General features: G+C 43.3%; 1 protein-coding gene across 1 annotated transcript in view; it reads left to right on the top strand.

The window, feature by feature from the left end:
• Positions 1-781: 781 nt before the first annotated feature.
• The window catches only part of LOC309568757 (nicotinamide N-methyltransferase-like), a 60376-nt gene continuing 44461 nt past the window's right edge, over positions 782-16696 (top strand). The window contains exon 1 of the mRNA XM_082274528.1: positions 782-998. Within this exon, the coding sequence (XP_082130654.1) occupies positions 848-998 (151 nt within the window). The 5' untranslated portion in view covers positions 782-847. The remainder of the gene's footprint in view (positions 999-16696) is intronic.

Raw genomic sequence — 16696 nt, 5'->3', positions numbered from 1 at the left:
GGCGCGGGTAATATACTCTGTATATTTTTTTCTAAAGCCAAGGATTATTCCCCAACATTTCCATCTGTGGTCAAGTAGGCTGACACAGCCACCGGATTGTGCTTGGGGCAGTTGGGTGTTTTAAGCATATTGTTGTCCATTGAACCGACCAGTTACAACCTCATTGTTTTTATAGCCAATTGTGGCTTGTCTATGTGACCTTAGAGGTTCAATATACGTTTCTTTATATTGTCAATCCTTCTGTGTTAACTGGTAATAATTCATCCAAGACATTGCTCAAATTAGATAGATCATAGTGTTATTGTAGGCACGGGCTATGTCCTAAGAGCCTCACAGAGAATTCTGGATGTGTTTTTCTACAAAAATACTGCAAAACATGACAAAACACTGCATGCGGTATTTTAGTGACAAAAACATTTTTGAAAAATGCGGAGCACTATTTTACTGCATTTCTTAAAACGGTAGATACTGCTTTGTGAATGCAGCCCACTGTCTCCTTGTTTCTGTAGTCCAAGACTTGGCTACATAAGCAAAACACACAAGAAATTTTGGGCACAGAAAAAAATGTTTTATACTTGTAATGTAGTAATTTGTCTAATAGAGGATCAAGTCTATTCAATTCCCAAAACTAGCAAAAAAAAAAAGTGACTTTACTTTGTTGGCTTATCACAATGCAGTCACTTGAATGTCTGCCATCAAAGCATGATGACTTGAGTCACATTGTATAAACATAGGGTGACATTCTAATAAAGTCATATTGATATTTAAAAAGTGGAATTTATCCCAGACATCAGAAGATAGGAGACACACTGGAAGATTGCTGTAGTAGAGATAACAATATTACAGGATGGAGCCCATCTCTCATAAACTCTACCATGTACATGGCTTCCACTCCCGGAATTTGCTGGACACATACTGTTCCAGTAAACCAGAAATGCCCTTTGCTCATGAAGCTTTGAAGTATCCTATGGAGAAATTTCACAATGCATTTTCCTCAGGTAGGTAAAGCTCTTTTTGAATAATAAATTATTTGTGCAGGAAGTATATATTAGGAGAAATTAAACATAACTATTGATTCGCAGAACGGTCTTGTACATGTAAAGATACGACTGAAACAGAGGGTGAAAGAATCATATATTTAGACAAACCAGGTAGAGACAAAGTAGAATTTCTGCTAATCCATTCTTTGGGAAAATCAAAAAGCCCTCTAGCAACACACTGTCACTGCTGCCAGGGCTTCCAGCTTCACACAGTCTTCTTTCCAGGTTCGTGGGCTCTGTCCGTTTGAATGGCCAAGCTGCGATAATGTTACACCCGCGCATGAGCACAGGAGTCCCGGTTTCAACATAGAGCTCTGAATGGACAACACCGTCCTTTCAGAGTGCAATGTGCATGCACCAGTGACGTCACCGACTATTACCAATGTACAGTATCTCACAAAAGTGAGTACACCCCTCACATTTATGTAAATATTTTATTATACCTTTTCATGTGACAACACTGAAGAAATGACACTTTGCTACAATGTAAAGTAGTGAGTGTACAGCTTGTAGAAGAGAGTGTAAATTTGCTGTCCCCTCAAAATAACTCAACACACAGTCATTAATGTCTAAACCGCTGGCAACAAAACTGAGTACACCCCTAAGTGTACATGTCCGAATTGGGCCCAATTAGCCATTTTCCCTCCCCGGTGTCATGTGACTCGTTAGTGTTACAAGGTCTCAGGTGTTTATGGGGAGCAGGTGTGTTAAATTTGGTGCTATTGCTCTCACTCTCTCATACTGGTCACTGGAAGATCAACATGGCACCTCATGGCAAAAAGCTCTGAGGATCTTAAAAAAAAGAATTGTTGCTCTACATAAAGATTACCTAGGCTATAAGAAGATTGCCAAGACCCTAAAATAGAGCTGCAGTGCGGTAGCCAAGACCATACAGTGGTTTAACAGGACAGGTTTCACTCAGAACAGACCTCACCATGGTCAACCAAAGGAGTTGAGTGCACATGCTCAGCGTCATATCCAGAGGTTGTCTTTGGGAAATAGTTGTATGAGTGCTGCCAGCATTGTTGCAGAGGTTGAAGGGGTGGGGGGGGGGGGGAGTCAGCTTGTCAGTGCTCAGACCATGGACTGCATCAAATTGTTCTGCATGATTGTCACCCCAGAAGGAAGCCTTTTGCACATGAAAGCCCGCAAACAGTTTGCTGAAGACAAGCAGACTAAGGACATGGATTACTGGAACCATGTCCTGTGGTCTGATGAGACCAAGATAAACTTATTTGGTTCGGATGGTGTCAAGCATGTGTGGCAGCAACCAGGTAAGAAGTACAAGGACAAGTGTGTCCTCCTGCCTACAGTCAAGCATGGTGGTGGGAGAGTCATGTCTGGGGCTGCATGAGTGCTGCCCGCACTGGGGAGCTACAGTTCACTGTGGGGACCATGAATGCCAACATGTACTGTGACATACTGAAGCAGAGCATGATCCCCTCCCTTCAGGGACTGGGCCGCAGGGCAGTATTGCAACATAACGACCCCAAACACACCTCCAAGACAACCGCTGCCTTGCTAAAGAAGCTGCGGGTAAGGGTGATCGACTTTCCAAGCATTTCTACAGACCTAAACCCTATTGAGCATCTGCAGGGCATCCTCAAACGGAAGGTGGAGGAGGCGCAAGGTCTCTAAAATCCACCAGCTCTGTGATGTCGTCATGGAGGAGTGGAAGAGGACTTCACTGGCAAAGTTTGAAGCTCTGGTGAACTCCATGCCCAAGAGGGTTTAGGCAGTGCTGGAAAATAATGGTGGCCACACAAAATATTGAAACTTTGGGCCCAATTTGGACATGTTTACTTAGGGGTGTACTCACTTTTGTTGCCAGCACTTTAGACATTAATGACTATGTTGAGTTATTTTAAGGGGACAGCAAATTTACACTGTTATACAAGCTGTACACTCACTACTTTACATTGTAGCAAAGTGTCATTTCTTCAGTGTTGTCACATGAAAAGGTATAATAAAATATTTACAAAAATGTGAGGGGTGTACTCTACTAAATGGTGCACACTTAGAAGATATTTACTGTACTGGAATAGAGTACTGCTCCAGGATAGATTCACCTCCTTTGTTACTCAGCTGTCTCTGAGAATGGATCGGGTGCTGGCCCTGGTTGCAACAGGAACACATAGAAGAAACAGAACTGGATGGCAGAACTTCGATAGATACACCTTGATTCAAAGTAATAAAAACGATGAATCATTCAGCGAACGGTGGTAAAACAACAGAGTACTTTTAATGCTGGCCATACATTATACGAAAAATCGTCCAAAATTCAGTCATTTTTGCAGTTTGTTCGTTTTCGGACAGTTAATGGGCACAAATCGGTAATCAGTTGTGATGTTTTTGAGCCGAAAAAACGAAAAGCAAGTTTGGAAATTTTCTGCCAAACGAATGATAAACTGAAAGGTTAACCACTTCCGGACTATAGAAAAAATGGGGGGTGATATATGCGCTGCCACTTGGGTATTTGATTGAGAGGGACTCTAGATGAGCTATAGATGTATTCTGAATGGTGAACCTCTATTTAGATAGTAGATATGAGATTAGGACAAAGTCCTCCACTATCAGCAGCCAATTCTGGTATTTTTCACCAAATACTAATAGAATTATTATACAAAAAGTGAATCAGCGCTAATGGGATAAAATCTCAGAAAGGCTCTGAAAGAGCTAACATTACATCATATCATAAAATTCTGAATAAAATGTATGGATAAAAGTATAAATATATGGCCTTGTGTTGATACTAGTGGGCCTGGAGTGTATCTGACCACAAACAGTCCCTTCAACAATTGGAGTAAAATATCTAGAATAAGCCAAAAAAATTGCATCCTGTGGTCAAAATCACAAAGTTAGAAATATATCTGTCTTCAATAAAAAATATTATTCTCAAACATATATCTGTCTTCACTCTAAGAATCTAAAACCATTAATCAAAGAAAAGAATCAGAACATGCGATCACAGTCACAAGCAAGATATATATATATATATATATATATATATATATATATATATATATATATCTGCCTTCAATCCAAATCCAAAACAAAGAATAATTCATAAATTAGATAAAATCTTGTGATAAATCCCTGTGTTGCATATTTGATCAAAGTGTAAATTAGTGTATAAAATCTATATATAAAAAAACGCAATAATATGATATCTGTAATTCAATAATTCATATATAAATATGTGTTAAAAAAATCGGTAATGGTGAGAATCCCTCAAACGGTGGGAATAAATGTATAACTGTATTAAATAAATAAATACTGAATAAATAAATAGATAGATGAAGTCCTTATGCAATAGGTAAAAATCCTTGTGCAATATTTAAAGTGACTATAAGTGATCAAATAAAATACATAGTGCTCGAAATGAAGTGATCAATGGTGATTTTTCTTTAAAACAATTTGGTGAATTTCCAGTGATGTGATCCAAAGTGAGCAGAAATTGTTTAAGTGCAATGGCCGCTCACCTCATTGCACCATTAAAGGTGCTTTTTGCTGATATATAGCACTGGGATATGAATGCAGGATTTCCTTAATAGGCTTGTAGTTATGCTGGTATCCTCTGTTACCGATATCGGTACCTAGTGACTCTTACTGCTTCCTCAATAGCCACCTTTCCAATGAATATGTGTACTCTATATATTGTTTGAATAAATATCTATTTTATGACATACTTCACTATGGATTCCAATATGTTTCTTTGAGTACACTGGGATCACTGGAATATTCATTGGAAAGGTGGCTATTGAGGAAGCAGTAAGAGTCACTAGGTGCCGATATCGGTAACAGTGGATACCAGCATAACTACAAGCCTATTAAGGAAATCCTGCACTCATATCTCAGGGCTATATATCAGCAAAAAGCGCCTTTAATGGTGCAATGAGGTGAGCGGCCATTGCACTTAAACAATTTCTGCTCACTTTGGATCAAATCACTGGAAATTCACCAAATTGTTTTAAAGAAAAATCACCATTGATCACTTCATTTCGAGCACTGTGTATTTTATTTGATCACTTATAGTCACTTTAAATATTGCACAAGGACTTTTACCTATTGCATAAGGACTTCATCTATCTATTTATTTATTCAGTATTTATTTATTTAATACAGTTATACATTTATTCCCACAGTTTGAGACCCCGTTCACACTGGGGCGACGCTACTTGCCGGGGCGACCTCACAGGTCGCGGTGCGCAGCTCGCACCGCGACCTCGGAGCGGCCGGCACGGACTTCATATCATTGAAGTTAATGCAGGTCGCTCCGGGTCGCCCCAAAGAAGCTCCGGACCCTTTTTCTAAGTCGGAGCGACTTGTGTCGCTCCTATTAGAACGGGTCCACAGCTTCTCTATGGCAGGTGACCTACGGCGAACTGTCAGGCGACCAGGTCACCCCAGTGTGAATGGGGTCTTAGGGATTCTCACCATCACCGATTTTTTAACACATATTTATATATGAATTATTGAATTGTTGTGGTTTACAGATATCATATTATTGCGGTTTTTTTATATATAGATTTTATACACTAATATACACTTTGATCAAATATGCAACACAGGGATTTATCACAAGATTTTATCTAATTTATGAATAATTCTTTGAGATCATTTTTGGATGAGTTCAGCGATTTGGATTGAAGGCAGATATATATATATATATATATATACAGTAAAACCTTGGATTGCGAGCATAATTCGTTCCGGAGACATGCTTGTAATCCAAAGCACTCTTATATCAAAGCGACTTTCCACATAAGAAATAATGGAAACTCAGATGATTCGTTCCTCAACCATTTATTCATAAATCATTCAGTTTATAGTCCATATAAAAAGATTATAGCATTGCGATAGGTTGTGTAACCATAAATTGTCCATCCACAAATAGCCGCTTCCATAAGGGGATTAGAAGCAAAATCCAGCAGGAGCTACAGAGTATCAAAGAGAAGAGAGACGCCTCTAAGTGTAGCAATATGGTTCCATTTACTGAAGGTACAACCTTTAGCAACTCACATGGTTGATGAATAAAACAGGCACATCTAAGTATGCAGGCATCTGGGGTAAAGCTGTCCACATAGACTATCTTCTGCACCGCCAGCTGCCAGTCTGTAATCCTGACCGGGAAGACCACCCTGCAGTAAAGCGATCTGAAAGCGAGGGGCAGCATGGAAAGGGATGACGTAGATGGCGGTGCGGAGGACGGTCTATGTGGACAGCTTTACCCCGGATGCCTGCATACTTAGATGTGCCTGTTCCAATCATCAACCATGTGAGTTGCTAAATGTTGTACCTTCATTAAATGTAACCATATTGCTACACTTAGAGGCGCCTCTCTTCTCTTTTATACTCAGCTGTGACTTGAGACTACTTGTATATCAAGACATCGCTTGTATATCAAGTCAAAATTTATTTGAAAATTTTGCTTGTCTTGCAAAGCGCTCTTAAACCAAGTTACTCTCAAACCAAGGTTTTACTGTATATATATATCCTGCTTGCAACTGTGATCGCATGTTCTGATTATTTTCTTTGATTAATGGTTTTAGATTCTTAGAGTGAAGACAGATATATGTTTGAGAATAATATTTTTATTGAAGACAGATATATTTTTAACTTTGCGATTCTGACCACAGGATGCGATTTTTTTTGGCTTATTCTAGATATATTACTCCAATTGTTGAAGGGACTGCTTGTGGTCAGATACACTCCAGGCCCACAAGTATCAACACAAGTCCATATATTTATACTTTTATCCATACATTTTATTCAGAATTTTATGATATGATGCAATGTTAGCTCTTTCAGAGCCTTTCTGAGATTTTATCCCATTAGCGCTGATTCACTTTTTGTATAACACTTTCGGACTACCCATCTCAGTTTTACGTCGATACTTTGACGTTAAATACCGGTGTCATGGCAGCAGATAGCCAATGTTTGTCACCTTTCCATGAGCATGCGCAATTTTGAGGCATGACATGTTGGGTATCTATTTACTCAGCGTAACATTATCTTTCATGTTATAGAAAAAAATTGGGCTAACTTTACGGTTTTCTTTTATTCAAAAATGTGTATTTTTATAAAGAAATTGTGTTTATAGGACCGCTGCGCAAATACCTTGGGACATAAAGTATTGCAACAATCTCCATTTTATTCTCTAGGGTCTCTGCTAAAAAAAATAGATATATAATGTTTGGGGGTTCTAAGTAATTTTCTAGCAACAAAATACTGATTTTAACTTGTAAACAACAAGTGTCAGAAATAAGCCTGGTCCTTAATGTGTTTCTCGGTAATGTGCTAATGTGTTTCTCGTCCAAACTGTTTGCACTAGCTATACGTAAAAAAACTAACAAAAAACGGATTCATTTATGTCCATTGAACGATTTATTGGTCATTACATGTTGGCTCGTCGGCCGAGTTTTCGTTTTTCGAAAATGAGTTTGAACAATTTTTCGTATAGTGTATGGCCAGCATAACACATTTCGCACCTCAACTGGGGCTTAAAGTGGAGTTCCACCCAGAAATAGAACTTCCGCTTTAAGGCCTCCTGACCCCCTGACATGCCACATTTGGCATGTCATTTTTTTGGGAGGGGGGTAGTGGGTACCTAGATTTGACAGGTACCTGCTCCTACTTCCGTTCTGGCTGCCTAGGTGGCTCAAGTGGAAGTTCTGCTCTCCCCCTCCTTCTCTGCAAATTTCTGAGACACGCCACAGGTCCCAGAAGATTGCCGTCCTCTCAGGATGCACAAATCGCGCATTTGCAGTGCGCACCCGGCTGTGAAGCCGCAAGCTGTCACAGCCGGGTGCCCACACCAGAGATGCCATCGCCGCAGGGAGAAGAGGGAGAGAACCGAGGCTCCCGCCGGTGGCATCACTGGACAGTGGGACAGGTGAGTGTGTGTTTATTAAAAGTCAGCAGCTACACTTTTTATAGCTGCTGACTGTTAATAAACACAAAAATGGGTGGAACTTCGCTTTAATCAAAGCTGAAATATCAGACATACATACAGGTATATATTAAAATATATATATATATATATATATATATATATACACACACAGACAAATGTGTAAAACACTGGAAACCATTAACTAATCTGACTTGACACACCTGCGCATGTCAGACTAAGGCATCATTAACCACGCAATACTGGGCACTTTGACCCCCTTCGTTTCCAGGCCAATTTTCAGCTTTCTTACAATTTGAATGACAATTATGCGGTCATGCAACATTATACCCAAATTAAACTTTTATCATTTTGTTTCACACAAATACAGTTTTTTTTGCGGTATTTATTCACCACTGAGGTTTTTTTTTTTTTGCGCTACAAATGAAAAAAGACTGAAAATTTTGAAGAAAAATGTGTTTTTCTTTTTCAGTTATACAATTTTGCAAATAAGTAATTTCTCTTGATAAATTTTGACCAAAATTTATACTGCTATATTTCTTTGGTAAAAAATAACCCAAATCAGGGTATATTATTTGGTCTGTGTGGTTAGAGTCTATGATACCAATCACTGAAAATTGATCGCACTGTATTGACGGCCTATCTCATTTCTTGAGGCCCTAACATGTCAAGACAGGACAAATATCCCCCAAATTACCCCTTTTTGGAAAGTAGACAGTCCAGGGTATATAGCAAGGCCCCTTTCACACGGGCTTTCTGATCCGATCCGCCTGTCAGTTTTTCAGGTGGACCTGATCGGATGCTCCATGCAGCCCTATGAAGCAGCGGATGTCAGCAGAGATATCTCCGCTGACACCCGCTGCTATCCGGTACAATCCTGTCCGTGAAATCCAGATGGATGGAAACCCTATTTTCCATCCGTCTGGAGGATTGGATCGGATAGGATCAGATGAAAACGGACAGGCGGTCCGTTATCTGATCCCCCCATAGAGGAGAGCGGGGATCTGACAGGTCTGTCTCTGCACACAGAGCGGAGACGGAGCTGTCATCCGCCTGCTCAGAGGGGATCGACGGATCGGACTCAGTCGGGAGCACCGCCCCTGTGTGAAAGGAGCCAAGTAGCCTATGAGGCATGGCGAGTTTTTTGAAATTGTAATTTTTCCCCATAATTCTTTGGAAAATTAAGAAATTATTATTTTTTTTTCACAAAAATGTCATATTAACAAAGTTATTTCTCACACACGGCATTGCCATACTTTCAGATACACCCCAAAACACATTCTGCTACTCCTACTGAGTATGGAGATACCACAGGTGTGAGACTTTTTCACAGCCTGGCCACATAGATCACGCAACATCCAAATAGCACCTTCAGCCATAATCCACTTTAAGACCAGGCCTTCTTCTGACCCTTTTTGTACAAGTCAAAATATGTATTTTTGCTAGAAAATTACTTAGATCCCCCCAAACATTATATATTTTTGTAGCAAATGCCCTGGAGAATAAAATTGTGGGTTTTGCAAATTTTTATGTCACACAGTATTTGTGCAGCAGTTTTTTCGAACGCAATTTTACACACTAATGCATAAATACATTTTAATAAATTTCAATGCACACAGAGACAATATAATACCCACATTTTCAGGTAAAATATGGCGTTGCGGTGGGTAAATAGATACAAAACATATCACTTTAAAATTGCGCACACTATTGAAATGGCGCCAAACTTCGGTATTTGAAAATCTCCACAGGTGATGCTTTATAAGCCTTTATTGGTTACCAGTTTAAAGTTACACAGGTGGTCTGGTGCTAGAATTATTGCTCTCACTCTGACGTTCGTGGCAATAACTCACATTTGTGGTGTTATTGCTGTTTATGTATGCAAACGGGACCAACATGTGCGTTCGCCTTTACACGTGAGCACGGGGTCGATTAAATGTTTTATTTATTTATTGATGGTACACTGGTACACTCACCAGTGTTGATCGGACACCGGCGGACACTGACAGATGTTGATGTCACAAATGTGCACTATTGCAGATGATTTGTGCACTGTTACAGATGTTTTATGGGGACACTGACAGATGCTACACTGAGCTGTCACAGATCTTGCAGATTCCCCCACTCCCTCCCCCGCACTGAGCTCTCACTGAGATCTCACTAAGCTCAGCAGGGAAAACTGTCTCTAATTGGACACAGCCATCACGTGATCGAAAGGGCCAATCACAGCACCCATATCCCAATCTCATCTTGGCTGTGTCCTGTGATCACAGCCTTCACGGGATCGCGCCGTGAGCAGGCGCTCATTCTGAGGGACGTAAGGGAACGTCCACTTAGAACAACGGAGCTCCCACCCAGCCGTTTATATACAGTGAGAGGAGGTTAAATCAATAGGTGACCAACTCTAGAGGGCAGTCCCCTGTTAGCCAATACAGATAAATCATATGAACTGGACTACTAGAGTACACATGAAATATTGTAAGAACATTGACACATTAAGATACCTTATAAAGTTCAACAAATGCACTATGTTTCTAACCTACACACATACTCAGAGGGATGTTAATATATGGAGAAACGGTATATGCTAGGATTAACAAAAGTGGATAAAAAATTATTATATATGACACATTCACTTAATTAACAATGTAACTATCGCGCCACATTTTTCCCGACCAACAAACCTCTGTGTGTGTATGCACACCTCAAACTACAACACCAATCCCGCACAGCCAATGAACATGGCTTGTCAAAAAGACAAAAAAAAAAATTATAAATATACAATCAATAAGAACAACATACTGAGAATATACATGGATAGCTATTAGTGTGCAGAAATAAACAAAAAAAAATAAATGTATGTAGCAAGGTTTCCAGGCCTATGGCCTGATGTGGGTCTGCCATTAGTACCGAAATCCCCTCCAGCCCATGTGAGCTGAGTCCCCAAGTGAGACAATTGAGACAGTGACAACTCCAGCATCTTTGTTTGTGGTTTTTATTGGAAATTAAGGGGACGGGAGAAGGGAATGAGTGGGATACTCCTTTTGGCTTGAACTAATTACAATTGGGACTTGAGCCTGGAAAAATGTCAGTTGGCGCTTCCTTGACGCTAGCCAGCGCCAGCCAACGCTAACGGACTCTAAGAACACTCTGTAACACCAAGAAATTGTTGAATCCCCGACTTATAGTCCTGTAGATTCAAGACTGAAAACTGTAGAACTCCTGATACTGTTGTGCTGTGTACAGGGACGGTGCTAGACTATTTTACGCCCTAGGCAAGACCAGCTACTTGCCCCCCCCCCCCCAAAAATAAAAAATAAAAAAGGGAAAGGGTTAAAAACTCCTCTATGTAATACCCAGTGACCCTGATCTGATGGTTCCTCCATGTTATGCTCTCATACCCAGTGACCCCTATATTCCTTCATGTCCTTATGTCCCTCTATGTCACACCCAGGGACCCTGATGTTTTTCCATGTCACATCCTGGGACCCCAATATTCCTCAATGTCATGCTGTCATACCCAGTGACCCCAATGTTCCTCTATGTCAAAGCAGGGGCCCCTGATGTTCCTCCATGTCATACTCGGAGAGACCCTGGTGTTTTTACATGTCACACCTGGGGACATCAATCCCCCATGGCACACGAAGGGACCCCAATTTCTCATGGCACACATGGTGACCCCGATCCCCTGTTACACCCAGTGACCCCTATCCCCCATGGCAAACCTGGTGACCCCGATTCCCTTTCACACCAGGGATCCTCCATGTCACACCCCGGGACCCCGATCCCCTGTTCTGGGGACACCCACTAGGCAGTATGAAGAGAGTGGCCCCCACTCTGCCCTCCTTCACCGTGATTCCTTTTCCCAGGACACTCCTCTCCTAGACCACAGTGCTCACCATGGCTCCAACCAGCTCGTGGTGGATGGAGAAGCAGCAGTCAGTGCCAAGCTCCGGCTCAGGTTCAGCTCTCCTCCGCTCCCTGCTTAATATCGACCCAGGGACGTGAACGGCTGCCCACCAGCTCAGTGCAGAGTATCAATTCCTGCTTGGGGTTTAGGCCACTCAGCTCCAGCCGAAGAGGATCATCATGCAGGCAGCACTCCGGTGGGCTCCCTTCCTGCCTATTGGGGCCCCCCCAAACAGCGGTGGAAAGCCAAGGCCTGGTAGTTCTGCCACTGCCCCAGACACCTATCATCTTCCTCTGTCCCTTCTTCCTCGCCCACTGCCGCCTCTCCCCTCAGCTTACAAGGATCATTAATGATGGAGAGAGAGTGCCGACTCATATCTGCGCCCCTAGGTGGCAATGCGCCCTAGGCGGCTGCCTAGTTTGCCTAGTGGAAGCATCGGCCCTGGCTGTGTAAGCCAACAAATACTTTCCCCTGCTAGGTACAGCTTGAGGTAGTATGTTGTAGAACTCTGTGTAACTGTCACTGCATTAATACGCTTTGCACAATTCAGGGCCCAAACTGCAGGTGCTCCCTTTGACCTTGAACTCTTCAGGGTCCACTAACTATGTACCCCCTTTACAACTTCAGGGTCCTCAACCCAGGTACCCCCTTTACCGCTAGCTGACACTGGATCCCAGAACCTCTCCCGGAGTGGTCCCCTTTGACACTAGGCAGACCCCCAGGGGCAATCCGCAGTACTCACGACCTGTGTAGGCTTTCCTGGGACTGGACCCCTCTCTCTCTCCGCAGGCTCTCGGCACACCGGATCCCGCTCAGCTCAGCACTCTCTGGACTCTCAGGCGACACCCACCTTCCTCAGACAGGAGGAGAGACAGCCGCACTCTCCTTCCTGGGACTCTACTCCCACCAAAGACAACCTGTTACGCACTTCCCCCAAACTTATACCAACTCCCAGAATCCTTTGTAGCTTAATCTGCCTTCTGGGGTAGTTACATGCTTGGATGTGTCCCCTGATTGGGCTTCCCAAACTGCCCTGAGAAGCCTTCTCACAGGAGCCAGTGGGGATACTTCTCCCTTCAGCAGGCACATCTGGAAGCCCTGACACCCTATCTAACAAATCACAGCCCTGCTGTTAGGCAGACAAGGTCCACTATATCTTTACCTAGCACCTACCTGTAGGGTGCTACATGTATGTATGTATATATATATCACACATACTGTATATACATAAAAGTGCACAAAAAAACGGGAAAAACCTGATTACACGAGATGCCTTTAGAAGAACATGAACAAACTCATCCTTCAGGGTGAGACCTGAGAAAAGTTAGAAATCCCACTGCGACTACACTTGCAAATTTGAAAAAAGGGGCTAAGCCAGTGGCGTAACTAGAACCTTCAGGGCCCCGATGCAAGAAACCATAAAGGGCCCCCTGACCCCCGGACGGGGCTCTTTCCTCCCAACCCGGTGGCGGAACGCCAGGGCTGGTGGCAAGTGCGATGTTTGTGTGGTAGTTCTGCCACTGGTGTCAGTAGTTTTTTATTTTTATTTACATTTTCTACCATTTGCTTTATTTATATTTTTTTACATTTTTTTTTAGGAGCCCCATGGGGAGCTTTGGTGAAAAATCTAAACGGACCTCTAATGTTCCACCTTTGAGACACAGCTTTCCATCTCCTTCTCTGAAGCCTCAGCTGCACAGAATAAATGGATAGGAATAGCTCTGTACAGAGCTTCCAATTCATTCACATGTGAAGCATTGTAAACACAGTTTACTATGTTTCAGTTAGGGATGCACCGAAATTTCGGCCACCGAAATATTCGGCCGAAAATGGGCCTATCCCATTTCGGCCGAAAATGGGTTAAAAATGCCGAAATGAATGGTCGACGTGAGGAAGGAGGGCACAGCGCAGGTCTGAAAAGTCCCGCCTCTGGCCGGCCGCCCGCCTCTCAATGATGTCCCTACTACGATGTGTATGAATGGAATGAACTGAACTGACCTGACACCGGGAGGGCGGGCGAGCGGCCGCTAATAGCTATAACTATGTGAGCGCTTCACTTCCCTGTCAGAGGAGATACCCGCCTCTGACAGGGAAGTGAAGCGCTCACATAGTTATAGCTATTAGCGGCCGCTCGCCCGCCCTCCCGGTGTCAGGTCAGTTCATTCATACACATTGTCTCGCTGACAGGGAAGTGAAGCGCTCACATAGTTATAGCTATTAGCGGCCGCTCGCCCGCCCTCCCGCCCGGTGTCAGGTCAGTTCATTCATACACATCGCCCAGTGTATCAAAGTGACCGACAAGCATGGCCAGCATCTCAGCAGTGCACTGCTATGACAGTAAACATGCATTCTGCCCAGTACAGAAGCTTCCTCCTAAACCCGGTGCAAGATCTACTGAGATGCGATTGATGGCAACATTGTATTCTTCATGCAGCTATAGCTTAGATGCCGGTATCACATTCTCACACATATATCTTCAAGAGGTGCTGAGCTGCACCCAGCGAGAGTTTGTCAAGCTGTACTTATTTATTACTTATGGAATGCAGTTAAACCCCCTGGCTCAGACATGCATCTTTTTTTTTCCATCAGCGAAGCAGATTTTTTTTTTTTCCCCCTTTGTCAGGGACATGCCTACTTCAGGGCATCCTGAATTTTCGGTTTCGGCCCAGAATTTTCATTTTGGTGCATCCCTAGTTTCAGTTATGAATAGACAGAGTCCGGGATCGGTACGGATCACTGACTCTAAGACCCGGTTCACACTGATGCGAGTGCCGGGTTCGCATGTAATGTCGGAGCGCACTGCTCCGACATTACATGCGATCAGCTGTGCGGTGCGAGTTTAGCCATACAGTTTGTATGGCTAAATTCGCATCGCACCCGGTGCAAACACGCACAGGAGGCATTTTTGCAGCCGCATCAGGATCGGATCGCACAGCGGTTCACACTTGTGCGATCCCATCCTGTGCGAACTGCACGATCGCACTGCGATATGCGATCAAACTGGGGGTGTCGTTAAGATTACATTGACACCCCCAGCGGATCGCATATGGCAGTGTGAACTGCCGGGGGTGCGTGTGCGATGCGGGAAAAGGCTGCGAATTCGCAGCCTACCCGCATCGCAATAGTGTGACCCGGCTCTAAATTCCGAAAAGGCTTCACCCTGACAGGACCCCTGCAGCAGCCATTGGGAGAGGGGAGGGGGGGGGGACCTTGCAGAGCTGTGGAGATGAGGAGGGGGGCAGGAAAGCACAGGGGGGCTGGAGAGCACATTGGGGGGGGGGGGCAGCAGAAAAAAAGCTGCATAGGAGGAGCTGTATAGGAACCAATCTCTTTATTCCTGAACCCCGCTTCTCCTTCTCTCCCTCCCAGCAGCATTCAGCGGCTGCAGGAGGAAAATAGAGAGATATCAGTGTCTCTCAATCTTTTTCCAGTCAGGGAACCCTTGAAAGTATTTTCAGTCTGGAGGCCCCCCAGTCTAAGACTTGGTTCACATTACTCCGTGTCACGGAATACATGCAAAATTGTGCGTGTTCCTGACACGTAGACAAACACGCAGGGGTGTCATTCATTCTTAAAAGGTACCCCTACAAATTGGCAAACATGGGGCATTTATGGTGCAGCACAATTAAAGAAAAAAAAATGGGGGGGATTTTTTTTCTCTGCGTTTCTGTGGGGCGGCCCAATGAAATTATTTTGCTGCCCTACACGCAGCACACAGCTGCACAGATGTGAACCAAGGGCTTGTTCACATATGAGGCTGAGGGGTGGTAAAACCCACACGCTTTAGCTATGTTTTTACCACCCCCAACTTTACACCCTGTAGCTGCAGAGGCAGGAGCTGGGGGTGGACACATGCTGTGGCTAGAAATACACCCCCAGGTGAATTGGGCTGCACTACAACTACCCCGCAACTGTGTGCATTGCACGCAGTTGCAGCATAGTGATGAGGAGCATAGTGAAGAGGAGCCATATTGCTTTTTTACCACCTGAAAAGCGATAGGAGTATGCATAATTTTTCAGAGGAACAGCATTTTCTTGCTGGTACTATGAACAAGCGATAAAAAAAAAAAAAAAAATCACTTCCGATTTTACATATATAGGGGGTGGGGATCAGGTTTAAAAGTAATGTGCATACACACAAGCACGTAAACACATGTACACACATACTCATATATAAGCACATACACATATAAATACACACACACAAACGTGTGTGCATGTCTGTAGCGCTATTTTATTCACTCTCGGCGGCTACTGGGGTATGATGACGCCACCTGTGTAGTATTTAGGAGCAGAGTCTATAATCTGTGTGATCAGGGCAGGATTTGCAACAAGCGCTAGTGCCTCCACTCAATCAGGGCTTGTGATTAGCAAGTGAAATCCCAATTGAGAAATATATCATCCATAGAGACAGTAATCCGCACAGCATAGTGTTTAAATGTCCTTGTATTGAAGAAATAACATTCAGTGACCCATACAACTTAAGAAATTCTCCTCCATAGGAACATGAAATCATTAGCAGTGTCTCCTTGTGTCTCAGTGAGGGGATATTTCAGCACTTACAAGTTGGTTCTCTCAGCAGGAGTCCCTGTTCTCAACATGTGCTCCCCTTGTGTCCAGAATCACCCAGCAATCCCTGCTCCGCTCCTTCTGATGACCTTATCCTTCTTGCAGAGAGAGAGAAAGAGAGCATAGCAGCCATATTGGAAAAGGGCAAAACAAACACTGCATAACAGGAATACACACTGAAAGATGGGCAAGAAATTATCACATCACTACATATACATACACTGAACAAAATTATAAATGCAACACTTTTGTTTTTGCCCCCAT

The sequence above is a fragment of the Pelophylax lessonae genome (assembly GCF_965119305.1).
Source record: "Pelophylax lessonae genome assembly, chromosome: 12".
NCBI classification, from domain to species: Eukaryota; Metazoa; Chordata; class Amphibia; order Anura; family Ranidae; genus Pelophylax; species Pelophylax lessonae.
Note: the sequence above shows the minus strand (reverse complement) of the source record. Positions and strands in the feature narration are given on the sequence as shown.